General features: G+C 45.7%; 1 protein-coding gene across 1 annotated transcript; it reads right to left on the bottom strand.

Moving 5' to 3' along the window:
- Positions 1-701: 701 nt before the first annotated feature.
- Positions 702-4,928, bottom strand: LOC124685024 (hydroxyproline O-arabinosyltransferase NOD3-like). The gene is made up of 8 exons (XM_047219297.1): positions 4,148-4,928; positions 3,999-4,066; positions 3,722-3,923; positions 3,382-3,479; positions 3,221-3,290; positions 3,060-3,131; positions 2,811-2,924; positions 702-1,091 (listed from the first exon to the last, which is right to left on the bottom strand). Exons 1-8 carry the CDS (start codon positions 4,541-4,543, stop codon positions 1,026-1,028), a joined length of 1,086 nt encoding a protein of 361 aa, XP_047075253.1. The 5' UTR covers positions 4,544-4,928; the 3' UTR covers positions 702-1,025.
- Between the last annotated feature and the right edge of the window lie 22,663 nt (positions 4,929-27,591).

The raw sequence follows: 27,591 nt of genomic DNA, 5'->3' as shown, positions 1-27,591 counted from the left end.
AGTATGCATCACCATTCCAGATTTGACGGTGTGTTGATTTCTACTTCTGCAAGCTCTGCTCTAAACCTATTACAGTCCTGGAAGAAAAAGGTACGTTCATCTTGGAAGAAAAAGGTACGTTCATATTGTATCGATTAAGTATGAGGAAATCACATACTAACACCCCAACATTTAGGGTCTGTTTGTGTTAGCCACAAAAATATGGCTTAAAATATTGAAGCCAAATTTTGGCAAAACCTGGTAAAAAAGTTGAGTATATGATAAATGAACTATACAAACAATAAAGTGTGGCAAGATAAAGTATGGCAAAACCCAAACACATACCAAATAAACTATGGCTGCCGAATTTTGGCTAGGCAAATTGTGGTTAGTAACCAAACATGCCCAGTTAAACTATGGCTGCCGCATTTTGGCTAGGCAAATTGTGGTTAGTAACCAAACATGCCCTTAAACTGGGCATGTAGACGAGTCCAAGCTAGGCTAAAACTAATTGGCCAGGACATTGCACAGGCTGCCAGCCAAGGTGCAAATCTTTTCTCGCTGACAGATCGAAGGGAAATGCACAGTAAAACATCAAATTACCAAGCTCTGCTCATCTTGCTTTTCAATGGAGTCTCGCCGATCGAGCCCAGGCAGGAAGGTGGCTCGGCCACTGATCTGGCCCAGAATGTATTTCAAGTTGTAATCATACTACTCACGAATCACGATAAGTATAGGAGCATATATTCAAGACCCTTCATTTCGGCTTTACAACTGAATGAACCAGGAGAATGCAAGAGTGTGAGAAAGAGAACTTATGTTTCTGCTTTACAATGCAAAAAATGTTGACACCTCTGTCTGATGAAACGAGTACGTATCCTCTCTGCCAACCACTAAATCTATGTCAATATGTAGAAATTAGCCACCATCCATCCTCCGCTCGAGAGAATATCAATTGAATACTATCGTATTATTGACTACTCAGATTCTCTGATTCTACTCCAGGATCAGCTGAGTTAAGCTCGTCTCCAGCAAAAAATCAGCAATCATCTTTCTTCATCCCACCCTATAATGCCTGTAGTAGCCTCATTCACCATCTTTACAAGGGTGACCTAGAAAAAAAAACTGTGGTCAGCATGCAACGATAGGAATTAAGAAGCATACTATTACTAATTTTCAAATTTCACTTATTCAATTGAGCTAAGCTCTAGAGCGTGTCAAACTGGAAAAAAGAACCATGTATCTTTCAACTAGTTGCATGTAGTGCATGTGTCCTAGGCAATGTTGATCATGTTCCATTGCCAAATAAATACGCATATGACCGCATGACTGAAATATTGGGTGGTACTCCCACTATCCCACAAAATATCTGGAGAAGATGTTATGTCTATGCGAATGAGATGAAGTTATGGGCCTGGCTGGGTATGAGTCCAAAGGTAGGTCACTCATCCTAGATTGACCGGTAAAGGCACCTAAACAAGGCTCCGAAGCACGGCAGGAATGAAGAAAGGGAAGATTGGGAACTTTTTGTATCTTCCTTGTTTGAGCCCACATCCTTCTAAGATCAACTAAACAGCTGACCAAATAGTTGTAAAAAAGCACAAACAGCTAACCATACATCTCTAAAGTCTAAATTAAGGGCACTAGGTGTGACATCAGCTTTATCTGTAGGTGCTACATACAACTATAGCTAAGGTCGACATGTGTTACAGAGGAGGCAGAAGAAAGTTGTGTTCTATCTCATGCAAGATATAGCTTTGGACAAAACCTTGAACAATTTGTGGGGTGAAGGGAGAGCAAAGAGAAGAGAAAGTTGGTTGTTAATTGTTGGGCCCATCTATAGATAGGTGACATGGAAGACATTGATAAAACCAAAAAGCATTACAAGTGCCTTAAGGGGATCTTATCTCTCCTAAACAAACTAACCTCTCCTAGCTAAATTACTGGATGCACAGCTGCGCCATGTCTCCTATGAACTGAAAGATTATAGCTGCGCATTCAACTAAGGGACATGTATGGTATCGACTCGGGACGGCATCAATGTCAGTTCCTAGGCATGCAATATGGTACTTTGATTAAATTGTCTAGGGAGTTTTAATCAGCAAGGTACTTTCTGCAGACCATTTAATCAAAAGTATCATACGGCAGTTACTTCAACGTGGGCTGTCATTTCCTAGGCATGCCGATTTGGCTCTGCATTGCCAAATTATCCACTTCTACGAATATAGTACTGACCCCAGAATGGCTAAGCAGCAGACTGACAACTTCCACTTACAAAGTTGAGTTCATGGGAGTTTCGAACTCAAGAAAGCAGCGAGTGAGCCATCAATGTAGATGCAAAAGTTAATATGCAAATCTGATCAACTTTTGCATAGACCAACCCAAATTATAAGCTTCAACTGAATCAAGTCCTAACAAAAAGTTTCACTGCTGAACTGTGAGATGTGCATACAGCCAACCAGCTCAAGAGATAATCTACTGACTAAGACTCAAGGCGTGCTACAGTAACTGCCTCCCTGTGGCTAGCACTCCCACTGGCCCCGTGTCCATTACAAAATATCAATCTTTACACCAAAGATGGTAGCTAGGAATCCCTCGTATTCAGTTCCTTTTGTGACATTTAACATACAACCAACTTGGCCAACACAATGAAATTTGGCGGTTAAAAAAAAGTAGGCTGAAAGTGAACAAACTATTGCGAATTGAGTGACATAAGATTTTGCGCTTTCAGAAAGGCAGTTCAGAAATTCCATAAATGTGAATTAGTCAAAACCCTTTTAGAAGAAATGACATAAGTCATGCTAAAATAATGCTGAATGCTGTGCACATACCACACTTTCAGGAACTCCTGGAGGGGGTAATGAGAGATTTCTTGGTGGCGGTGAACGAAGATATGATCTTTTGTCAAACCGCCATTCACCAATTTTTCCATATGTCAGCTCACCCTATATTTGCATAAGACAATCATAAACAAGCTATCACAGGAAAAATAAAAATCTAATTCTTTGTGCTGACAGAAAAATAGATTTTACAGAACAGGCATCATCAAGATCAGATGTTTAAGGCTAAACAACACCCACCTTTAATGAGTAATCACATCCGTAGGTATAATGGATGATGAACGTGTTATCAGTTTTCGCATCCCAGGGAGGCTGCAATGAGCATTAAACACATATATTTGAGGAAACTATCATAAAAAAAACTATGAAATGACTTCTCAAGTGAGAGAATTATGAAGCACCTGAATCATAAAATCTTTACGGAGGTTGTGACGCACACCATGCAATGCACTTGCGACAGCATATGCATACCTGTAAATATGCACAGGAAAGCAGAAATGTGTTAGTTCCACACATGTGAAGTCAATAAAGTAACAATTTTTAAAAATATAATTGTACTGACATTTCCAAGACCCATCCAAAAGCTTTGTCTGTCTCTGCATCCTCTTTCATTTTTAACGAAATATTCATCCAGGTTGGAGCAATTTTCTCAAGCTGGGCCTAAAAAAGTTTTGAAGACATCCATGATGGGTTAGATGGCTGTGGCAGGTGAATGTATTGAAATGGTACCGAACTATATCATTAACACAAAATTCATAAATATTTGTTGTATACAGTTATGAGAATGAAGTATTGGGCACATATCTCCATCATGGCATATACACATATCCGTGTAAAAAAAACTATATAGCTCAACCATCGAAGTATTCTATTAATCTTCTGACAGGCAAAGAGATACATACCTTCTGGATAATCACTGGCGAGTTACCAATGGGATCAATATTCGAGACAGGGCCTTTTTCTTTCGGAAAGAACTTCCTCAGTACCTTCTCATTGTCAGTAGGTTTGATATAAAAGAAGGGAAACGCGGCAGGTTGGTCACCACGAGCTAAGTTCGGCAATGGCTTGACAAAGATGTGATCTGGCTCGGCCATAAGTATATACCTGCGAATCATTTCATTAGGAATCCTACTAGACAATGGAGGAGACCAAACAAAGAACACCAGAAAATCTGCTTACTCCTCCTCGATGTCCGCCTTTTGCAACCACTGGACGAACGCCCAAGGCCTGTTGAGGACGATGTAGCCCTGAGCAGAGCAGCGGGTCAGCAAACGGTGATCTCGCTCCACCACGACTGGTAAGAAAATTGAAGATTTTGAAAGCCTCACCTTATCGGCGCCTTCGGGGAGCGGGTCGACCACCAGGGTGGGTATCTCGTCCATCAACCCGTCCGGCTTCCCGGAGTGGAGGATCCGGGTGAAGCCGCCCATGTCGGAGCCAGGCCGGCCCCTCATCTCCTTGTACCAGTAGTGCATGATCCGCGACTGCCACTGGCTGTACAGCGCGTCCGTCGCCGTGAGCGCGACGTGGAACCTCTTGGACGGGTCGGAGCCGGAGGCGAAGGACAGAGCGCCGTCGTGGTCGAGCATCTTGCGTGGCCCGTCCCGGCCCCGGCCGTGGCCCACCATTGTCAGGAAGTTGTAGGTCGCGAAGAAGCACCCGACCGAGATCAGGACGAGCAAGAAAGAAGAGGCCTTGCCGGCATTCTTCCTCCCGCTCATCATCGGCGCTTCTTGGATCCGGCAAGGGCCGGGTGCGCCTCGGGTGCCGTGGGATCGCAGCAGGGGAGCTCGGCCAGTAGGGAGGTGGTTGGCGGCCTGGTGGTTCGGCGGTGGCGCTGACAGAGGGATTCGCGGCTCCCGATTTGGCTCGATCGTGCCGGGGAATCGGACTCGGTGGATCTGAGATCGTGGGCACAGCAGAAAGCGTGGGAAGTAGCAGGAGGAGACTACTCACTTGGACGAGGAACGCGACGGGAGTGAGGGAGTGACTGGTAGTCGGCCGCCTCCGCTCAGGTGGTCTCGGCGGCCGCCGCGAAGAGCGCTGACCTCCCTCGGCTCCGGTAAGAAGAAGTGGTGGAGTGGGCGAGGAAGAAACGCTAGAAGCTCGCTACGGCGATGGGTAGTACGGGCTGCCCATGAAACGCAAACAATAATGGTAATGGAATTCCAGAACTGAATGGGCCGTGTGTGCAACTTTTTCCAAGAAAAATTAATTCCTGTATTTCAGAATTTTTTTAAATATTATCTACAATTGGAAAAGTTGTGAAAATATACTGATCCAAAGGTTGGCAAATATGAGATTGACACGATCGCATGTTCTCCCTCCCAATGCATGTGGCGCCCTCGTTTTGAGTGTTTTAATCTTGATCGCTAATTTAACCAATAATATATGGTTCACTTCTTGTTAAAATTATACACTTTTCGCTTTGATTTAATCTACATTCTAGAAAAAATAAGATAAAATAGTATTGCATTTATTGGTACTATTTAGTTATGGTGGGCATAAAACCCGAAACCCGAGTTACCTGGACCCGGATTACTCGAAACCCAATAAAACGGTTGTTAAATCGGGTGGCAACATTAGAAACCTGAATTAAATTCGAGAATTTCGGGTGTAGGCCTCAAGAACTCAAACAACCCGTTTAACCCAAACTTGGGCCTAATCCTAGCCCAACTAACCTCCCACTCCCCCACTACCGCGCCCCAGCTCGCCAGCCCACTCCACCTAACACCCATCTCAGACCAAATACCCGGTCAAACAACACCACATCTCAACCCTAACTCCCGCACGATTGCACTCATGTTAGCCTCTAGTGTCGTCATTGCATTCTCCCTCAGATCCTGCAGAGCTACAAAATCGATAGCGAGCGTCGCCGCCGCCCTGTTGTCTCCCGCCTCCATGCCTCCAATGTCAGCAGTGAGCACCCCCCTGCTATCTCCCGTCGCCTTCTCTCTCAAATCCCTTGCAACTCTCTTTGTCGGCGGAGAACATCTTCAATAGCATGCCGAGGCCACTCCCAGGTGGACGGCGAGCTCACCTTCCAAGCCCTTGTGGCGACTTTGAAGACAGAACCTCGACGGCAAGCGCTCCTAGATTCAACCTCGATGGGACCCCTCCATCCTGTTCAACTCTGTAATTTGGGGAATTCGGGAAAACCCAAAGCCTGAACCCGATTTATCGGGTTTCTATTTTTCCGGGAAATTTTCGGGTGTTGATATTGAAAACCTCAAATTTCATAATACTCTATAAACCCGACCCCAAAAATTCGGGTTACCCGAATGCCCACCGTGACTACTTAGATATGTGATTAACCAATCCAAGCTACATTGAATATAACAACATCTAATAAAAAGAGCAAAACCACTTTGACTAAAAGCTAGAATGCAGCATGATAAATTTTGGGACTAGAATGTAGATTATTTTAGAACGGAGGGAGTACATCTCAAAAAACATGTGCACCACATGTACGCGGCTGAACCTCAATTATTATGGCTTCATCAAATAAATACTAATTTTTATGTAAATCTTCTATACGAGCCTTTGTTTTGTAGATGGAACAAATGGCACAATGTTGTGCAAATGACATAAAGAATAAAACCACTTGTGCCTGTTGGACTTTCTCGAACCATGCCACTAGGAACCGGTGTCCAACTTCATGTTATTATTATACTTTAGGCATAGCCCCGTACCAAGTAGCGTAATCTATAATCTATAATATCTAAATAGGAGCAACCCACTAAGTGATTTCTCTCAACATGCAACCCTGCCACGTCACTTCCTTCAGTTTCTGATTAGGTGTCCATCCACGTCACCTTCCGTTTTTTCACGTCAGCAGCACTTAACTTTTTTGTTTGGTCTTTCCTGGTCCTGAACGAATCACACACCTTACTCAAGGGATGGAACCACGGGGGCCCATGGAACCACCAGTGCAGCCCATCCCATTGTTTCGGCCCACATGTAGCCCATAGCCCATACACCCTTATTCCCTTATTCCTTGATATTCATGGGATGGAACCATGGCATCACTTCATCTTCTCCGCGAAACATCTCCAATGGAGCAAATCTCGCCATTGACTGCACTCGACGACGATTCATGTCAAAAAGAAAAACGACGCTTCACGCTTCCTCTTCACTACCAATCCTGCGGTGGCGCACTATCTTTATATCCCCATGATCTCCACGAGAAATTAAATGCGGAGGAAACTGATGGAATACGATGATTTCACGCAGATCCCCCCATTTAAATTCTTCCCATCCGTCGCTCAGAGAATGTACCAAGAACATATCTCGTGATCTCCCTCGCTCCACTTTCCCTCTCCTTTATGTTCAATTTATTGATCGCCACTTTCTTAATCCATGATATGAATCGACTCATTGTGTACGCTAAGCACCAGTCCGTCATCCTCTCTCCGATTTGTGGTGTTTGTCCTCAGAAGGCAGAACTGATTATACAAAGTGCTAATCATGGTCTCCATTGCCCCATCTCCATCGATTCTCACTTCCTCTTCGTCTTCAGTACCGGATGTGCACGTCTCTGTTTCAGTTTTGCCAGGTTCTCTGTCGGAAAGTCAACATGCCTGAGAGGCGAATTTTAAGCGCTCGCGTTGACGAGATACAGCCTGCTGGTGCTGCATGTGTTGGACGGAGTGAATCTGGAGCCCTCGCCGTCACCCTCGACCCAGGTTCTTATTCCACCACCCCCAATCTTCCTCTATTCCTTGCTGTAAGATTATCATGCAATTGGGATGTTGATTATGCTTGCATTATTTTTCATGGCACAGTGTCAACCTTTGGTAAGCATTTTCCACCTTTTAGCTGTCAACAGCGCTATTTGCTGAATTAGCTGAATCCAGTAGTAATGGTGGTTTTATTTCCTTGGTATAGATCTACATAAAGTGCATTATTTTTCAGTGTGTTTGGCATAACTAAATGTCCAATCGGTTCAATTGGTCGTGCTCCACTTGGTAAGAAAGAAAAACACCAGCACGTGGTGTCAACAACACATGGGCCAATTCACATTTTCAATTTATTCTCAACTAATTAGTGGAATTAGGAGAAAGGAACTGACAATTTGCTTTTGATCATGGTACATACAGATGGATGTGCTTCTCCTCTTAGGGAATTAGGAGAAAGGACAACACAAATTTTCATCGAATTTAGCAACTATGATGTACATTTTTTTTTCTGATTCAAGATGGAAAGCCACTTGATTGCTGAAATGTGCCAACCATCTTAAAGCATGACAGAGATTTCAGAAGGTAAGAATCTCTACTCCTTTTTATTTATCTTAATGTACCTTTGTGCTGGCTGTTTCTTCATTTAAAATATCATTATTGTTGTTCGGATGGTTCATATTTGAAATTTAATATCTTTTTCATAGGGTGTATGCGAGTACATCATCAGTTTCACCTTATAAAAAAGCTGAACAGGACTACCAGTGAGCTCAGAGGCATATCAGTCTGTCCATCATTCTTTTATACAAGCTGAGGCATTTTCCTTTTCTGTAGGCTACTGCTATCATCACGGTTCTCTCAAAACACAATACTCGGGTACAGACGTAGTTAGTGCTTGATACTCGGACATAGTTAGACATTTGCCACATGTTTGGACATCTATGTAAACACTACACTGGGCACAATATTCAGTTCAAAATGCTTCCTTATTTCTTTGTAAACAATAAGCTTTGCATTCCAGTTATGCGAGAAAGAAATATAATTAAGTCGGTTACCTTATCTCTTCTTTCTGTTGTCTGCTAAATTGCTCAAGGTAGCATGATTAATTTTATTGTTGCTTATTTGGTTTATGCAAGTAATACTCTTCTAATTGCAGACTTTAAGGGAAATTTTGCGGCGATACATTTTATCACTCATGTACCTTTCCCCAAGTGAATCCTGCTTATCAGACAAAAACAAAATGTACTTACGTTCCATATTAGAGTAGTCCAAAACTCTAAATATACATAATCTTTTTTATAATAAAAATGTTGCTAATTTATATGATATAAATTCCTGCAGCAACGCGCGGGATATTATCTAGTTTTCTAATGCAATGTGGATTGCAAGTGTCAAAGAGAGTTATAGCTCATGCTACCGTGGATTCTTAGTATGGGAGATTAGGCTTTGATGCCGACTAGATCATGTCAATGTAGTCATGATGTTTGCATTTTTGATAGATTATGACTTGCATTTATGTTTTACATCATGTTTATTGAAGAGAGATCAAGCGGGTCCATGAACCCAATCCTTCTCTGTCATACTTGCAACATTGCTTAATTTTCTCCGTTAGTTTATTAATTGACATTTTACTTTTTATTTTGTTAAATGCAAAGAGGAAACTCATGAAACCCAGATGGTCTCTTCGATTATTTACAAGTGACATGGATACCTTGAAAAAGTAAGTGTTATACCTATTTCTTATGTGGTTTGACATTCTATATGCTTTTATATTGAAAAGCGCTACTACAGTATAGCCCTATACTTCGGCGTCAACAACAGGGTGTATGATTTAACTTTTTTTACTAGTTATACAATCTGACATCCGATGAACAAAATGTTAGATTAACATGTGAATTTAAATATACTAATTGAGCAATACATAACAATATTGATATGAGCTTGGTTCACAAAATATTGTAACTTGTTTTGCATGGAAGGCCATTGATATATTTTATTTTTGACATGCTTAAATTATGCATCGATGCCTAGTTTAATTGTAATTTTCCGCTACAATTAAATTTTATTCATTTGTAGTATATGTTTGGGGCTAAACTGCTAAATGTGGTGATATTTTTTCATCCTCAAGGCACCTATGTAATTGAAGGAATTACCGGCTTTGCCAGCCTCATCATAATTCATAACAAATAATCCCAAAGCACATCAGCTAAAAAATAAAGAAAAAATGTTTGTGTGAGCTTCTCCCCACAAAAGTTTATAAATCAATTTATCCATAAACTCATAAGCTGAATAAGAAATGGCCCTTCTATTGTATTTCCTTGAAGTTACCTTTACCAAGGGTGACAGTCTCAACCGACCCCCTTAAGAAGCACATAAGGGTGATATCTTATTTTGACCCAGACAAATGTGCGATATTACAATTATTGGATGTTTGGTGATGATCAAACCTTTGTGAACTTTCTTTTGCATTGTGAACTTGGAAACGACATGCGCTGCTCAATACACTCGTGCATCCATCCATGCAGGAGAGCCTAAACATCCACCATCGTAGGTTATATACACCTACCTATGTACAATAATGCCAAAGCTAGGATAGTAGATGTTCTTGTTTATTTCTCAATACTCCCTCCTTTCCAAAATAGTTGACGCGGATTTTTTCCAAATGAGTGAAAACGCACACTGAAGTATCTAGATATGCATATATGAACTAAATCCGCGTCAACTAATTTCGAATGGATATAATATTAGTTATCAGTGTTGTTGTTGCTGCTATGTTGGTGTAGTACATAGTTGAGACTTCCTACTATCTCATCTGCCTTGATGGTAAAACCATCCTGGACCTGAAAGTGAAGAACGATGCATATATAAAGCATGTTAATTTCTTGTAAGAAGCTCCAATCCATATGGATCTGGCGGACAATACACATAAATCCACAATGACACATTTTTTCCATAATAATTTTCCATTGTTGCTCTAAGAAAAGAAGAAAAACTAGATATGGCACTCCAATAGAAAGAGTCCACCCATATTATAATGTGCCAACAAAGTGTTCAATATTTTAAGGAAAACTCATTGCTCCATCATCAGCTAATCCTTTTGATTAAACAAACAAAGTTTAACTAGCGAAGAAGAAACATAAACAAATGAAGAGTATCTAGTTGCTAGATGGCATGCATTATTAATATTGATCTATAATGTTTGCTACACATTTCTATGCACCTTTCCGGGACTCCAGGGAAAACAGGAGTGAAACCAACTACAAATAGTGCCATATAGGACAAATCATACTCCCTCCATATCGGATTAATGGGCAATTACGCACTTCAAAAAGTAAGTTTGACTATAAATTTGGTCAATAAAGTATGAGATATATGCCACAAAAATTATACCATTGAATTCGTATTCAAAAAATGTTTTCAATAATATATTTTTGTGATATATATCTTATATTTTGTTGACCAAATTAGTAGTCAAACTTGTTTCTCGAAGTGCGTATTTTACCCCTTAATCCGGTATGGAGGGAGTAACAAATTTTGGGAACCTCACGATTGTCCCGTGCACCATTTCAGTACGTGTCATTGTGTTTCACTATGTCTTACCAAATTAAAACACAATGAATCTTGATGAAACTTGGAGAAACAGTGTGGCACGAATCTTGTAGCAGTAAATCAATGGCACAAACGTGCATGGGAGGATACAAGCATTTCTCGAAACTTTGGTGCTTATAAGATGCAAAATTGGTCATTTCTTTATTTACATATGGGTATATGTATGTTATAGCTTGGCTATTGTGCTTATATATTTCTGAAAGAAGAGATTGCAAGTTTTTGGTGGACAAAAAAGGTAATAGACTAAGTATAGCTAGGAGATATCGAGCAGGATGCTTGATGAGCACCAACAAACAAACAAACAAACAAAAAATAATATATACGAGATTGATCTTTTCTAAAATTAAGAGCACGACGCTACATAGAGCTCGCCAACTAATACAGAAACCAAAGTGGATATTGGAGATCTAATTATATGATACTAATGGATGTTGTATGTATCTCATACTACAAGCTAGTATCAGAATGAAGGAAGTACACACAGATAAAGGAGCTCGAATTTATAAAACAGCTACCGAGTAACGGATTAACTTGCCTTTGCCATGATAGTTATGATCACGGTGGACGCCGTGAAAGGCATGACATTGCTGTTCACGATTCGGAGGTGGAGCTCCTCGGCCTCAGCGAGCACCCGCACGACCAGCCCTTTCCCGTTCTCGCAGTGGATTCTTACCATGAAGTCCCACCCACTCCTTTCTCTCTCTTCGCCACGAACAGCAATGTATGAATGGAGGCGAAGCTATGAAGAGAACCATGTATGAATGGAGGCTATCAGAGGCGTCGGCACGAACGGCAGAACAACTCCACTTCGGATTCTCCCCACTCTCCACAACTTGGCCCACCCATCATCCACAGTCCCACCCACTCCTTTCTCTCTCTTCCCCACCTACCTCCCCTGCTTCTCTCCCGTGACGTTGTCTCATCCACATCCATGGTTGCCAAAAAAAAATCCGGTTCCTCTCCTGGCCCTTCTCTGCCGGCATCGATGGCAGCCACCCCGGCGGAGCGTCCGCTACCATCACCATTTTTTCGCTGCAGGGATGGTCGTTACGCGCTCAGCTCTTGCGTGCCCCGCGGAGGCTGGCGTGCTCTACATCCCCATCCTCCTGCAACTCCGGCATCCTGAACGGGAAGCACCTCGATACTCTGCTCCCAGGGCATGCGGAGCCGAGTCCGGACGGCGTCCAAGATGCGAGCTCGCACCCGACTCCATCTCGCACACTAGCGCGCCCGTCCAGGAGGCGAGCTTGAGGCCGATCTTCCAGGGCGAGGCGTGGCATGCTCGGGGAAAATGACACTAGTGTGCAAGGCGCCAATCCTCGACCTCCTCCATCCCCTTCCTCCGCTGGTGCGAGGCGAGCTGTGGCGTTCTCAAAGAAGGTGTGTTGGGGTCTGCGGAGTCCACGCCGGTGTGCCATGTGTCAATCCCCGGCCTCCTCCATCCCCTTCCCCGTTGCTGCACATCTGGTATGAGGAGGGAGCGAGCGGGCCTCCACCAGGACCCCGGCCTCCTCCATCTCGTTCCTCTGATGTTGTGCATCGCCGGTGTGCCTTGCGCAAGGTCCTCGGTTGTGCCCTTCCTCCGCCCGTGCAAGCTCATGGCCACCGACCTCGTGCCTGCTGGCGGTGTGCACTTTGTGTCCTAGGCTCGATGCCGGTGTGCCTTGCGTGTTTCATGTACATTGTTGGCTACATTTTCTCTATTGGGAGATTTTTTTGGGGTACAACCGGTGTGGGAACAAGAAAAATTTAGCCGGCACTTCTCTCCGACGACCCTAATATGTAGCCAGCATGTGTGCTATCGGCTACTATTTGGGAGTCACTGGTGAAGATGCTCTTAGGGAACACGGATATCTATTAGGCTAATTAGGATGAGTAGGCCTGGTACACTCACTAGTAGAAAACAGGGCTTTGGTTTTTTTGCTCCAAAGAGCATTAGTACCGGTTGTGGTACCAACCCAAACTAAAGGTTGCATTAGGACCGGTTCGTGCGGCCAGGACATCACAGGGGACCAGAAGAGCATTAGCACCGGTTCGTGCGGGATCTTCAACACCGGTTCGTGGCATGAACTAGTGCTAATGGTTTTTCGCCAAGCACGTGTCAGCCGCGAAACCTTTAGCACCGGTTCGTGACACGAACCGGTGTTAAAGGTAAACATTACCATCGGTTCGTGTAACGAACCGGTGCTACAGCCCCCCTTTGCCTATATATTCAGCTCAACCCCAGCCAACCCTCTCACTCTATTTTTTCTTGGTGGAAGGTGTGAAGGTTGTGTGCTTGTTTGATTTTCTTTCCCATGCACATGAGGTGCTCGATGAAATGTCTGAGAGAATGATGCCGCTTGGTTCACAGAAAACAAAAATGATATGAGGTGCTGGGGCGACACTTAAGCTTTCTCCTCTTTCTTTCATCCTCGATCAAGGTAAGCAACTTTACCCTTTTATTTGTACAGTGGTCATTTCACTATTTATATTATGATGTTTTGTAAAGGTTTTTTTGATAAACTTAATTATATGATGTAGATGAACTGGCGGTAATGGATGTACGTTGACCGACGCCTACCCGAGTTCACTGCATGCCTGAAAGATTTTTTCCGTGTGGCTGAGGAAAACCCACATGCGGATGGTTTTATGTGTTGTACATGTGTTGATTGCCGGAACTTAAAGCAATACCCTAAATGGGAAGTCCTTCACTCCCACCTACTTTGGAAAGGTTTCATGCCTAGCTATAATTGTTGGACCAAGCATGGTGTCGAGGGTGCTCCTCGGCAATGCCCTCCGATAGGGGCTTAGGGTTGACGGAATCCTGTAAGCTGACACGAGACATCGGTTCACAGACAAGCGGGGAGAGCGATTTACCCATGTTCGGGGCCCTCGATGAGGTAAAACCCTTACGTCCTGCCTGTCTGATCTTGATTATGATAATAATGGGTTACAATGGGGTGCCGAAGGGTTCGGCTGAGATCTCGTCGAGAGGCTAAGTGCTGCGGCGACCTAGCTCTAGATTTCTGGTGGCTATGATTGCTAAGATTGATTGTGTCCCTCGGCAGCCCCTCTCCTGGCCTTTACATAAGGGTCCAGGTCTCAAGAGGTCTAACCGAGTACGACTAGGTTTACAGTAGCTTTAAAACTAATCTTTCCTTGTTCGGTTGCTTGCTCGTCTTGCCTGCCAAGGAATCTTCTGATGCGCCATCCAGATGGTCCGTCTTGCCTCCAAGTGCCTTCATGGGCCTCCAGCTAGTTAATATAGGATAGGGCAATGTCGGTTACCCGAAGGGTAATGCCCACGTCAGTAGCCCCCGAGTGTCTAGTCGAACATAGTTCGGGTAGAGACTGAAGCATGCTTCCTTTTAATGTTCTTCTCCTTGATTGTTCTTGTCCATCTTGAATCAGCATCATCTTCTTTTCTCGGGTGCGCGTCAGCGCTCCCGATGGAAGTAGCCCCCGAGTCTAGGTACGGATGCTTGCAATCCGTGCGTAGACTCAAGTTGTACCACTCGCGTTTTGCTCTGCCGAAGTTTTTCTGCAAGTCTTCGTAGGTCATCCGATATATTTTCCACGTGCAAGGGATAACGAGTAACGTGCCCAACTTTTGCTGGTTAACCACCGATGGTAAAACAACGTTACCCTACACAGAATCAAATCCCCGGGCATGATCCTGGAGTGCAAAAAGTTCTGTCGAGCGATCGCTCCCGATGGGAGTAGCCCCCGAGTCTGGGCACGGGTGCTCGCAACCGGGTGCAGACTCAAGCTGAGCACTCATCTTTTCCTTAAGTATTTTTCTTCGAGTCCTCATTCTGTCGGGTGCGCGTCCAGCGCTCCCGATGGGAGTAGCCCCCGAGTCTGGGCACGGATGCTTGCGATCTGTGCATAGACTCAAGTTCACCATCCGATATTCTTTTTATTCCTTCGAATGCTTCGAGCATCCCTCGCGACGTCATTGATGACGTTTACTGACACCTTGATTTTGACTGACAGGACGCGACCCGCTGGGCCCATTCTTTCTCCGTCTGGCCCCGTTTTTAAGCAATATCCGTCCTTCTCGCACAGTTACCAAGGCGCCTCCTCGATTTTCGCAATCATCAATGGAAAAAGGTCCACTTAATGAACAGGCAGCAATGACACGTGCCCACGCAGTCCTCAAGTTCTCCCTCTCTTAAAATCTCCAAAGGACGAAAATCTCTAATCTTCTTCCATATTTGTCGTAGCATCTTCTTGCCCTTCTTCTTATTCCTTTGTTCGCAACCGCTGCGCCGCCACCACCGCTTTTTCCGATCCTCCCCAGATCTCGCAATGGTGAAGAAGAAGAACCTCACTACCGCCGCCAGTTCCACGAGCGGTGGCGCCGCCGCCAAATCCTCCTCGAATCTTCCGAAGAGGAGTGCTCCAGATGCTCTTCCTCCAGCTCCGGCGCCGCCAGGCTCGATAGCCAAACCTGGGGATTGGCTAGCGTCATCCATCACGAAACGTGATGAAAAGAGGGCCCGAAGCCTCGGGTTAATCTCTTCCGACGAGGGGAATGTGATTCTTCCAGGTGCGATTTCTCGGCCCAATCCCCTTGCTGGCTTTACCGTGGTGTTCCTGTCGTTCTTGTATCAGGGTCTCTCGCTTCCTGCTCATGAATTCCTTCTTCATCTTCTGCGGACTTATGAAATCCAACTGTGGCAACTCACTCCTAATTCAATCCTCCATGTTGCTGTGTTCATCACCCTCCGCGAGGCGTTTTTGGGCATTGAGCCTCATTTTGGGTTGTGGAAAAAGATCTTTTATGTAAAGAGGTACAGCAGTAGTAATGGATATTTTGTCATCGGAAGAGTGGGGTTTGTGGCTCGTTCGGAGGTTAACTATTTCAGTTTCCCAATGAGAGAATCTGTGCAAGGATGGAGACTGAAATGGTTTTATGTCAAGGATTCCTCGTCAACCGAGTCCCAGCTTCCTTGCTTTGCCGACGTCCTCGAAGCCAGGCCTAAGGATTCTTGGAAGAACATTCTCTCTCCCGACGAAAGGGCAGCAGCCGACGAATTATTTGCCAAATTTCTTCGAATCAAAGAGGCCGATGGCCAAACTATGATCGGCACAGAGGTGGCAGCGGTGTTCCTGAAACGTCGAGTCCAACCAGTCATGGCCAGAGTTCGTCCGATGTGGTTGTATTCGGGTCCGAAGGTGAAACCAGGATTAATATCGCTGAATTGTCGGAAAAGGAGCTGCTTGATGAAGTCCGTCGCCTTACTCTCTTTAGTCAGGAAGACTCGATCCCATTGATATCTCCTTATACTCCCCTTGATGCCGATCATCCACCGCCAGAGGTAACTTTCCTTCTCATACTCTTATTATGTTGCTTCCACTTAGTCGACATAATTACTATTGTTCTTATTTGTTCTTTTCTTCGACAGATCCCCACAGTTTCTGAAAACTTGCATGATTCGCCGAATGATACCTCTGAAGGAAGAGGCTCCTCGGTCCCGGTTGATTTTCATACTGTCGAACACACAAGCCCAGAGAGCGAACACGATGATCCGATAGATGCTGAAGCTGGCCACACCGATCTTCCTTCCTCAGCCGATGATTCTTGCGACACAGAGGGTTCAGTGCGTGATGATGAAACTGATCGTGATGCCTTTGTTAATGCAGCTGTGGAGGAGATCAGGGCTTCACCCGTGAAGAGATCAACCGGCGGCTTCGCCGATAAAGACGATCTCTTCGATATGTAAGCGCCTTCTTCCCTGAATTCGTATTTCGTCCTTTATTTCTCGTATTTCTTTCATAACTTTGGTCAGTCACTTCCTTTCGCAGTGACGAAGGTTTCATTGAGCCTCCGCCTAAGAAAGCCAAATCTGGCGCTGCTCCTCTGGACGTCGCGGCTTCAGAAGCTTCGGCTCCTAAGGCAGCCCCCGCGGCCCAGGTATCGACTGCTTCCTCCCTTTCCAAGGGGAAAGATGTTCCTTCAACTGCTGCCGCCACGACTCCTCCTTCTGTAAGTCTTTTTTATTACAACGCGAATTTCTTGGAGTGTGCCTTGTCTAATGATTCTTTGTCAAACATCCTTCTTCCTTAAGGACCTGCGGGGTGTTATATCCTCTTTGGAGGCCTTCGCCTCCCAATTCACTTCTCTGGAGGCAGACAAGGTTCAGCTGCAAAAGGAAGTTAAATCTTCTTCCTCGAAGTTGAACGGCGCAGTCAAGATAGCTGCCGAAGCTCGCCGAGAAGTCGACTCCCTGAAGGAGGAACTGGGCAAGCTGAAGGAAAAGCTGAAAGAAGAGGAGGCGTCTAGGCTGGCTGCCGAGGCTTGGGCAGCTGAAAAAGATGAACTCCTTCGCCAGTCTTCCTTGGCTTTGCTTGGTAATCTCTTTTATACTTCTCTGTCGATTATTGTACTTACGAATTCGATCTTTTGTCGGTGATCTTTTCCATTTTATTCTTTTGCAGAAGCCGCCAATATCCCTGCCAATGCCTTGGACACAATTCCAAATAACTCTCCGACAAACGGTGTATCGATGACTCTCGCCTCCCACCAGCTTACGCGGGAGCTTCTTGAAAAGGGAAAAGGTGCCATGGCGCGGATGCACTCGATGATCTTCCCCAAGATCAATCAAGACAAAACTCTGGGGCAGTTGATCGACGCCTTCGCGGTTGACACCAAGGAGGTTATCTAGGTATTCAAACGCACTTCGCGTACCTATGGTGCCCTCCTTGCCTTCCAACTTATGATGGTTCACGGCTTTAAGGCCGACATCGAAGAAATGTCTAAGGAGCTGCCGAAAGAGCAAGATGGGCGGTTCATTGATTTAAGCGTCTTCAAAACGTCAGCCCTTAAGTGTGCTCGCCAGCTCCTTGAGCTGGTTTCATAAAGGAAGACATCGGCTGGCCCCAGTTTATCGACTCAGACCCAAGCCCTTTGATTTTTGTAACAAACTTTTCTTTGAGCTGATGTGGAACAATGTTCTGTCGCAAAACTTATGTTTGTAATAAACTCCGTGCTAGCAATGTTGCTAGTACACCTTTGTTATGATATTTTCACTTGCACTTCTCCCGATGGGAGTTACTTCGGATGCTTGAATTGATGCGATCCGTCATCCCTTTTAACGCTGTTTCTTGCAGGTTTTCCCAGTGTCCACATTTGTCGATGACTCTTCGGGTGCTCTTCCTGAAGGTGACCGAATCCAACGTATGAAGGATCGGATCGCGCAGATGGAGAAGGATCTGCGCCACACTTACGCCTTAGCTGCCATTGTCAAGAAGAAGAGCGAGATTGCAGCCGAAGTAGAGCGGTACGCTCTTACTGAACTGCATAAAGCCACCGAAAGTTTGAACTGTAAGTTCCCTGGTCCTTGCACTCTTTTGTCAACAATGCATTATCTGATCCTCTATTGATTCCTTTGCCAGTCATAGCTCTGAACCGTGCTGAAGAGAACAAGCGGATTCACGAACGCATGAACGCATTAACCCAACTGTCATCAGCCGATGAAATTTTCTGGAGGGAGCATTTGAAAGCTTCGGCTGTTGCACAGTTCCAAGATCGGGTCCAACAAGTCCACCATTTCTTCGACAAGTGTTACAAGGGACTGAGAGTAATATGGAAAACAATGTTTCCGTTGAATGCAGTTCCTCCCACGCTGTTGATTTTAATGTCAGAGTTCAGCAATGCCAAGAAGGTCAAGAACCTGGTACGTGCTCAACTGTTTGCGGGAGCTAGGTTTACGCTTGCGCTCGTCCTTGCGCGGTATCCTTCAGCAAACTTGCTATCCATTTCCAATGCAACAGGTGATTTGGAGCTTTTGTATCCGAAGGTCGTATTGTCGTCTAATATAATTGTCGATAGGCTAGAAAGAGACTCAAAGGTACCTGAAGAAAAAGACACTTTGCAAGAGTGATTCAAGGTCACTTTCTTTATTGTAAATAGATAGTTTGGCTACTTCATCCGCGTTTGGATTGCATAGTTGACACTTATTTTTCGGTAGATACATGTGTATGTATTTGTACCGTGTCGATGCCGTTGGCAAATTTTGTAGGAGCAAATCTTAATTTCCCGTTTAGACGTTTTTGTATTCGTTGGTCAGCAAATTGTTTGAGTGATCAGCTCGTGTTGCAGGTCTTGCTAAACCCGTTGTGTGTGCAACTTTGCTTTTAACCGATGTTTGTTTTGACAGCGGCTCCCGAATATATCGGGTGCGATAACTTCTGCCAATGAGCCCGTTTTTCTTTGATATTTCCAAAAGTAAAATATCGAACGTGGGTTGTATTATGTGTATTTCCAAACTCTTGCTATTTTCGGCACTCGTAGAGGCATCTATAGCAAGAGGGAAAGGTTTGCACCCTTGTTTATTTTGCATCCTGTAGCACTCGTAGAGGCTTTTGTTTTGGAGCACGATCTTCTGCCGCGTACTACGTTGCACCGTCGTTTGCCAGGGGGCGTAGGCAAGGTTCACGGTGATGCGGCTTAGATGCTTTGAATTACTGCAATGCTTAACAGGGGATCTAAACTTAAGTTCTCATTAATAAGGTAAGCACGGGACTAAAGGGCGAAAAAAGGAGGGCCTTGTTTAAGGTAAAGGGAAAAACTAAACGCTAGTAAATTGCTTAAGCAAGGAAGGGGTTCTTCTCATCTTCTGGCTTGTTCACCACGTTAGTGGTTGCCGAAGCGTTGTTGATTTCGCCAGGGGCCTGGACAATGGTTGCCAGTGTCTTGCTGTCTCCTATGTCTTCTGTGCCATCAACTGCCGAAACTTTTGCTGCCGAAGCTTCTGGAGCAAGGTCGGCTGGCTTCTTCTTGGTTTCCCTGACATGTTTCTCCTCCTTAATTTCACGTATCGATAACTTGGGCAGAGGGTCGACAATTTCTTGTTGTAACCCAAACTTCGCAGCAATCCTCTGAAAGTCGCGATCGCAATTGTCCGAGCGTGAAAAACTTCCATAGACTGTGATGTTTGTCCCGTTGTTCCCAGGCATTTTCTGCTTGAGGTATGCGTAGTGCGGTACAGCCATGAACTTGGCATAAGCTGGTCTCCCGAGTATAGCGTGATACTGTGATTCCCAGTTTACTACTTCAAACTCGATCTTTTCCTTCCTGAAGTTGTCGGTTTTGCCAAAGACGACGTTCAGGTAAACTTTGCCAAGAGAGTACGCCGGTGAAGTTGGGAGAATCCCATGGAAGCAAGTGTCAATTTCTTCTAGCATCCTCATGGTGATCCCCATACTTTTGATTGTGTCGACGAATATCAGGTTTAGCCCGCTTCCACCATCCATGAAGACTTTGCTCATCTTGAACCCCCCGATTTGTGCCTCGACTACTAAGGCAGCGTGTCCTGGTTTTGGTATGGTCATCGGGTGATCAGCTCGACTGAACGTAATGTTCTGACAGGACCACTCGACATACTCGGGGATGTTCGCCATGATACTTTCTGCCAGGTTAATCTCTCGGGTGAGCTTCTTCATTTCTCTTCTTGAGACACCTGTCCTATGGATCATGCTCATCTGCCCACGTGGTGGTGGAAACGCCTCATTGGGTTGATGAGGCTGGGCCTGCTGGACCTGGTGCTGCGGTAGTTGTGGTGGTGGAGGAGGTGGTTGCTGTTGCTTCTGCCGGATGAATTTCTCCATGTCAAGAAACTGCCTACAATCTCTGAGCAGGTGGCTTGACTTCGTTTTGTTGTCCTTGGAGTCAATGTAAGATCTCAAGTAGCAAAGAGCGTTGATCTGCTCGGCGAAGGGTAGGTCGGGAGTCCTCTGTGGTCGCGGTTTGTAGTTGCCGCGGTTTCCAGAATTATTCTGGTTACCATCCTGCCGATCGTCTCGTCTGTCGTCATCTCGATCGTCCTGCCGATCAGAATATCCTGCGGCTACCAGGTTACTATCGTCGTAGCTACGGTTTTTCCTTTTCTTGTGACGATCCCTTCGTCCACCCGTATCATGCTTCGGCTGGTCGTCATCTTCGTCATCACTGCGCTGTCGTGGCCTTCGTACGTTTTCCTCGCCATCAGCCCAGCTGTTGGCGATTTCCATTAACTTGGTTATTGTTTTTGGTTTTTTACGCCCGAGTTCCTCTATGTAGCTTTCACGTCGGATGCCGTCGCTGAAGGCATCGATTGCTCTATCGACGGAAACGTCTTCGGCAGCGTTTAGGAGCTTGGTGAATCTCCCGATGTATGCACGCATCGATTCCTTCTGCTTTTGCTGGCAATGCCGTAATTTCTCAATCCCGACGGGCCTCTTTGTATGTTGCTTGGAAATTGTCAACAAAAGCGTCTACTAGGTCGTCCCATGATTTGATGGAACCCTTCGGCATACCTCTTAACCAGGCTCGTGCTGAGTCTTTCAGGTAAAGCTGCAAGCATTGCATTGCTGCTATCTGATTTCCTTTGTGCAGGATCACAGTCTGCAGGTAGTCGTCTATCCAGGACCTCGGCTCCTGCTGTCCATCATATTTGGCGGCGTCAGTAGGAGTAGGTTTGAATTTTCTGGGAGGCATCGCCTCGCGGATTTTGTAGCTTAAACAATCGGCCCCCCTCAGTTCGCCATCGTTCTCTCGGCTTTCATATGAAGAATCACGTTCATATTCCTCCCTAGCGGCACGTCGTCGCCTTGCTTTGTCGATTCTGCTCTGAGTGATTTCATCTCGAGCATCTCTCGCATGGTGCTTTGAGCCACTGGCCTGTATCGTAGTTTTTTCCTTCCGTGGGACCAAGTTGCCCCCTAGTATCGCGAGAATTTCTAGGGCACCTCGATGGGCTTGGGCCATAGAACCTTCAGGGCGCTGATTGATGAGGTATGCCGCGAGATTGGCGGTTGCTCCTGTGACGGTTTTTGGCCGTGGCATGCCCGCGGTGTCCGTGGTCATAAAAGACTTGGTCAGGTTCGATGTTATTTCCCTGGCGTCATCTTCCGAGAGCCTGGACAATCTTGATCGGTGCTTGCCTGCCCCTTGAGTGCTTCGAGAGGCGCTTCCTCGCGAACCTCTCCTAGATTGTTCTGCAGCAGTTAAGCGTCTCTCGAGGGCGGCTTGCTCTTTCGATAGGTGCTCCCGGTTTTTCTCTAGTATAGAGCGATAAGCATTGAGGGTTCCAACCGAGGTTCCTGCGGGGAGCGGCGTGTTGTTAAGTACGGCTGCCTTGGCTGCTGCCCACTCCTCGTCCGCGATGGTGTAATCGCTGTTGTGGTTGCTGGCGCTGTTTTCGAAACTTGCTCGTCTACTGGAACGAGGGGTGTGATCTCCGTCTCCCCTGTGCCTTGTGTTTCCCGTGTTATTGGCGACATAAACCTGGTGGTGTGCCGTTCTTCGGGTGGTACCTTGGACGATGTTGTCGACACTATCCTCTCCCGATGAATACTGGGCATTGCAGATGAACGGTGTGTCGCTTGAACCTAGCCCGTGTCTGGCATCGCAGTGCAAGCAGTAGTATGAGGTCATCTCCGAAGATGCGGGATTGTCAGATCCAACCGACATGGAAGATGTTGAACGAGAAGTCGGTGACGCAGGCGAGTTCGTTGAGTCCGTGAGACCAGCCGAAAGGTCGATCGATGACGACGCGCTTGGATCTGTCGATCCGGAGGCGAGTGGCTCCAGCAGTCGAAGAATTCCTTCCGCGTTGACGTTGTAGTGGACGCTGCCGAAGGTCATCTCCATGTTTCCTTGTAGATCTGAGAAGGTTGAGCGAGAGGAGTCGCTGTGCGGGGTGAATTCATAGGAGCCGAATCGAATCGGGCTTCCCAGGCTTGGCGATGACGGTGTCGATGAAGTTGCCGATGACATGACTGGATCTGCCAATGACCGATCTTGTGCCGACAGGGTTCCCACAGACGGCGCCAATTGTCAAGGGTGCTCCTCGTCAATGCCCTCCGATAGGGGCTTAGGGTTGACGGAATCCTGTAAGCTGACACGAGACATCGGTTCACAGACAAGCGGGGAGAGCGATTTACCCAGGTTCGGGGCCCTCGATGAAGTAAAACCCTTACGTCCTGCCCGTCTGATCTTGATTATGATAATAATGGGTTACAATGGGGTGCCGAAGGGTTCGGCTGAGATCTCGTCGAGAGGCTAAGTGTTGCGGCGACCTAGCTCTAGATTTCTGGTGGCTATGATTGCTAAGATTGATTGTGTCCCTCGGCAGCCTCTCTCCTGGACTTTATATAAGGGGCCAGGTCTCAAGAGGTCTAACCGAGTACGACTAGGTTTACAGTAGCTTTAAAACTAATCTTTCCTTGTTCGGTTGCTTGCTTGTCTTGCCTGCCAAGGAATCTTCTGATGCGCCATCCAGATGACCCGTCTTGCCTCCAAGTGCCTTCATGGGCCTCTAACTAGTTAATATAGGATAGGGCAATGTTTGTTACCCGAAGGGTAATGCCCACGTCACATGGAGAAAGAGGGGTTATGATGGAAGACAATGAAGAAGAAGAGGACGATGATATGTACCCTAACTACGGTGATACTGCAACGGGGCATGATGAAGATGAAGAGGCGGGGGAGCTGAAGATGAAGTGGCATCAGATGAGCCGTTGATGATGATCTTCGTCGGTCCATCGCTGATGCACACAGAGAAGCAGAAACTGAAAATGAGAAGCGGAAGTTAAAGGGCATGTTAGAGGATCACAAAAAAAGTTGTACCCAACTTGCGAAGATGGCAACACAAAGCTCGGTACCACACTGAAGTTGCTGCAATAGAAGGCAGAGGTTGGTATATGTGACAAGGAATTTGAGAAGTTACTGAAAATAATGAAGAAGAAACTTCCAAAGGATAACGAATTGCCTGACTGTGCGTACGAAGCAGAGAAGGTTCTCTGCCCTCTAGGATTAGAGGTGCAGAAGATACAAGGATGCATTAATGACTGCATCCTCTACCGCGGTGAGGAGTACGGAAATTTGGAAAAATGTCCGGTATGCACTGCACTGCGGTATAAGATCAGGCGAGATGACCCTAGTGATGTTGAGGGCGAGCTACCCCAGAAAGAGGGTTCCTGCCAAGGTTATGTGGTATGCTTCTATAATACCACGGTTCAAACGTCTGTTCAGAAACAAAGAGCATGCTAGGTTGTTGCGATGGCACAAAGAAGACCGTAAGAAAGACGAGATGGTGAGACACCCCGCTGATGGGTCGCAGTGGAGGAAAATCGATAGAATGTTCCCGGACTTTGCACGTGACGCGAGGAACTTAAGGTTTGGTATAAGTACAGATGGCATGAATCCTTTTGGGGAGCAGAGCTGCAGTCATAGCACCTGGCCTGCAACTCTATGTATCTATAGCCTTCCGCCTTGGTTGTGCATGAAGCGGAAGTTCATTATGATGTCAGTGCTCATCCAAAGCCCAAAGCAACCCGGCAACGACATTGATGTGTACCTAAGACCATTATTTGAAGAACTCTTACAGTTGTGGGCCAAACCAGGTGTACATGCGTGGGATGAGCACAAACAAGAGTCATTTGACCTATGAGCGTTGCTTTTCGTGACCATCAATGAATGGCCTGCTCTTAGTAACCTTTCAGGACAGACAAACAAGGGATACAATGCATGCACGCACTGATTTAGATGAGACCGAAGGTTTATATTTGGATAAATATAAGAATGTTGTGTACCTGGGGCACTCCTCTGCGGGCCACATGGTGCCCCTTTAGCACCGGTTTGTAACTGAACCGGTGCTAAAGGGGGGGCTTTAGCACCGGATGCTTTGCACCGGTTGGTCAGCCGGTAAATATGGGCTTTACCAACCGGTGCAAAAGCCCCGTTTTTCACTAGTGACTTATCACCCAAACGTGACATCAAAAAATAGTACATATATATACTAAAGGCCCTGAGATTCTGACCAAAAATTAGATTTTAGTTTTGAAGATAAGATGTTGACAAAAAATCACGATTTTATGTGGTTCACTACTATGTGATACAAGTTTGCTATCATAAGTTTGTTTTGATATGAATCCGTTGTATTGGCTCATACAAACCACACATTAGTGAGGCAAATCTTGATCAAAAACTTATCTCAATAAGGCCTTGTTTGGTACCAGTGTTTCAGTGGGGATTAGTGGGGATAATACTCTAGAGTATTGGGTGAATCACTGTTGTCACCCAATCCCCACAAAACCCCATCCCCAATCCACTAGGTAGGAGTGGAGTATTGGGGATTGAAAAAAATTACACTAAAATTTGGGGGGAAAGTGGGGATAAGTGGGGATTAAACTCTCTCATACTCTAGCACCAAACATGCATTGGGGATAAGTGTGAATTTAAAGTTTGGAGCGGATTATCCCCGCTAATCCCCACTAAAACTCTAGTACCAAACAAGGCCTAAATGGGAATTAAATTATCTAGAATGTACATATAGTAATTTTAGATTTGATAAAGAGTATGCGCATTGGAATGAGAACTAGCTTAATTCTCACTTAGATGATGACACCTAATCTCAATTGCAACTCATGGGATAACTAGGTTGCGGCTCATTTGCAACCCATGTGTAACTAGAAATATTTGAGTTGTAACTCCAACCTGATATCTTCCATTCGGATCATGGATTGTAGCATGAGCTTTTTTCCTAGAAGACCTAGTGAAAGGACACGAATGCCGCCTAGAGGGGGGTGAATAGTCAATTTTTTTTTTACGAATATGGCTTAACAAATGCGGAATAAAATTAGCGTTTAATTTGTCAAGCACAAAACCTATATAACTAGGGTTCACCTATGTGCACCAACAACTTATGCTAAGCAATACAAACAACTATGTGATAACAAGATATATAACCTCAAGCACGAAGGCTATCACAAAGTAAAGTGCATAAGTAAAAAAGCTCGGGTATAGGAATAACCGAGGTGACGCGCGCGGAGACAACGATGTACCCCGAAGTTCACACTCTTGCAAGTGCTATTCTCCGTTGGAGCGGTGTGGGGGACAAATCAGTCCAAACGCCACGAAGGCCTCACCGTATGATCCTCAAGAATTCCCACCAAAAGGGATGTCCTCGATCCACTATGGAACCTTAGGGTGGTCACCGAACTCACACAAAGCTTGGGCTATCTCCACAATTTAATTGGAGGCTCCCAATAAATCTCCACAAAGGCCTTGCCCTTGAAGAATCTCGACAACTTAATTGGAGTCCCTAAGAACACCACAAAGACCACTAAGCCGTATAGGGTCCAAAGACCCAAGAGGAACAAGCTCCGGGAACAAGCTCCCAAAGTGAATATCTCACGAACTTTCACCTCCACGTATCACTGCGGAGAAGTCAACCCGATGCACAAATGCAATGGCAAGAACGCCACAAAGATGTTCAAACCCTTCTCTCTCAAATTCCAACAAAGCTACAAAAGCTATTGGGGGAATAAGAGAGGAAGAACAAAAGAAGAACACAAAGTTCCTCAAGATCTAGATCCCGAAGATTCACTCACAAAAGAGATGATTTGGTTTGTCAAAGTGTGGATCTAGATCTTCTCAATATTTCTCTCAAATAGATGCAAGAATCATTGGAAGGGGAGAAAGATATCAAGCTCAAATATGAACAACAATGGTGGAGAGAGAGGCTTGAGAGAGAGAGAGAGAGGAAAAAGAAGCAACCCCAAAAGAGAGAGGAAAAAGACTTAAATAGGGGCTGCCAAATTCTGCCCGTTCGGGCTCTACTTGGGGCCGGTAGTACCGGCCAGCTAGGGGTGGTACTACCGCCGGTATACAACAAGGAGGCGAGCACGCGTGGAGGGCTGGCTGGTAGTACCGGCCGTGGTAGCCGGTAGTACCGGCTAGGTGTGATCGGGCGTCTGGATGTGGTAGGTGTTCTGCGCGCGGGGGATGGGGAGAGCGGTACCACCGGCTATGGTGGACAGTACCGCCGGCAGGGTGCCGAGGGGAGCCAGGCGAGCAAGCTCGCGTGGGGAGGTGGGAGGCCGCTACTATCGGGCACGACGGGCGGTACCACCGGGGTGGCCATGCGCGGTACCACCGGCCACGGTACCGCCGATGGTACCGACCACGCCGCGTAGCCCACTGGAGCTCACTGGGAGCTTGCCCACTTTACCTCTACCCGGGCCGGTTGCTCCACTGATGGTACCGGCCGCGGCGCTAGCTCCTTCCCCCTCCATATATTTTCTATTTCTTTACTTCTAAAAGGCAAAACTAAAACGCAAATAACTTGAGATAGGAAAATCCAAATGCAATGAAACCAATTTCGTTGGAAAGAAGACGACAAGAGCTACCCCTACAAAAATGTGGAAACTAGTGGGGGATGATTTTCTATTCATTTTAGATGTGCAACACCTCAATACGAAAAGCCGAGAGAAACACCAAACTCGAAAACGCAACAAGTGATCTATGCAAAATCCGTTTTCGATGAACTAGAGCTTGTCATGGAAATAACCACAAAGTATAAAACAACACATTGATATGATCCAAATAACAACCAATAAATAAGATGGAAGGATGAAAAGGTTTGACCGCACTCCAAATGATACGATTACTCACTCGAGAGCCCCTTGATAGTACGGCATCTAGCATGTAAATCGGTCTCCCAACTAAACCATGA

The sequence above is a fragment of the Lolium rigidum genome, chromosome 1, assembly GCF_022539505.1.
Source record: "Lolium rigidum isolate FL_2022 chromosome 1, APGP_CSIRO_Lrig_0.1, whole genome shotgun sequence".
In the NCBI taxonomy this organism is placed as follows: domain Eukaryota; kingdom Viridiplantae; phylum Streptophyta; class Magnoliopsida; order Poales; family Poaceae; genus Lolium; species Lolium rigidum.
The sequence above is the reverse complement of the archived record's forward strand: the minus strand, read 5'-3'. Positions and strand labels throughout refer to the sequence as shown.

Bases quoted from the DNA above. Each gene is read 5' to 3' on its own strand.
- LOC124685024 (XM_047219297.1), bottom strand. From the start codon at position 4,543: ATGATGAGCGGGAGGAAGAATGCCGGCAAGGCCTCTTCTTTCTTGCTC. The intron at 3,480-3,721 runs GTATGTATCTCT...AAACTTTTTTAG, and splicing joins CGCCAGTGATTATCCAGAAG to GCCCAGCTTGAGAAAATTGC. The intron at 2,925-3,059 runs GTGGGTGTTGTT...ATGCAAATATAG, and splicing joins GATGTGATTACTCATTAAAG to GGTGAGCTGACATATGGAAA.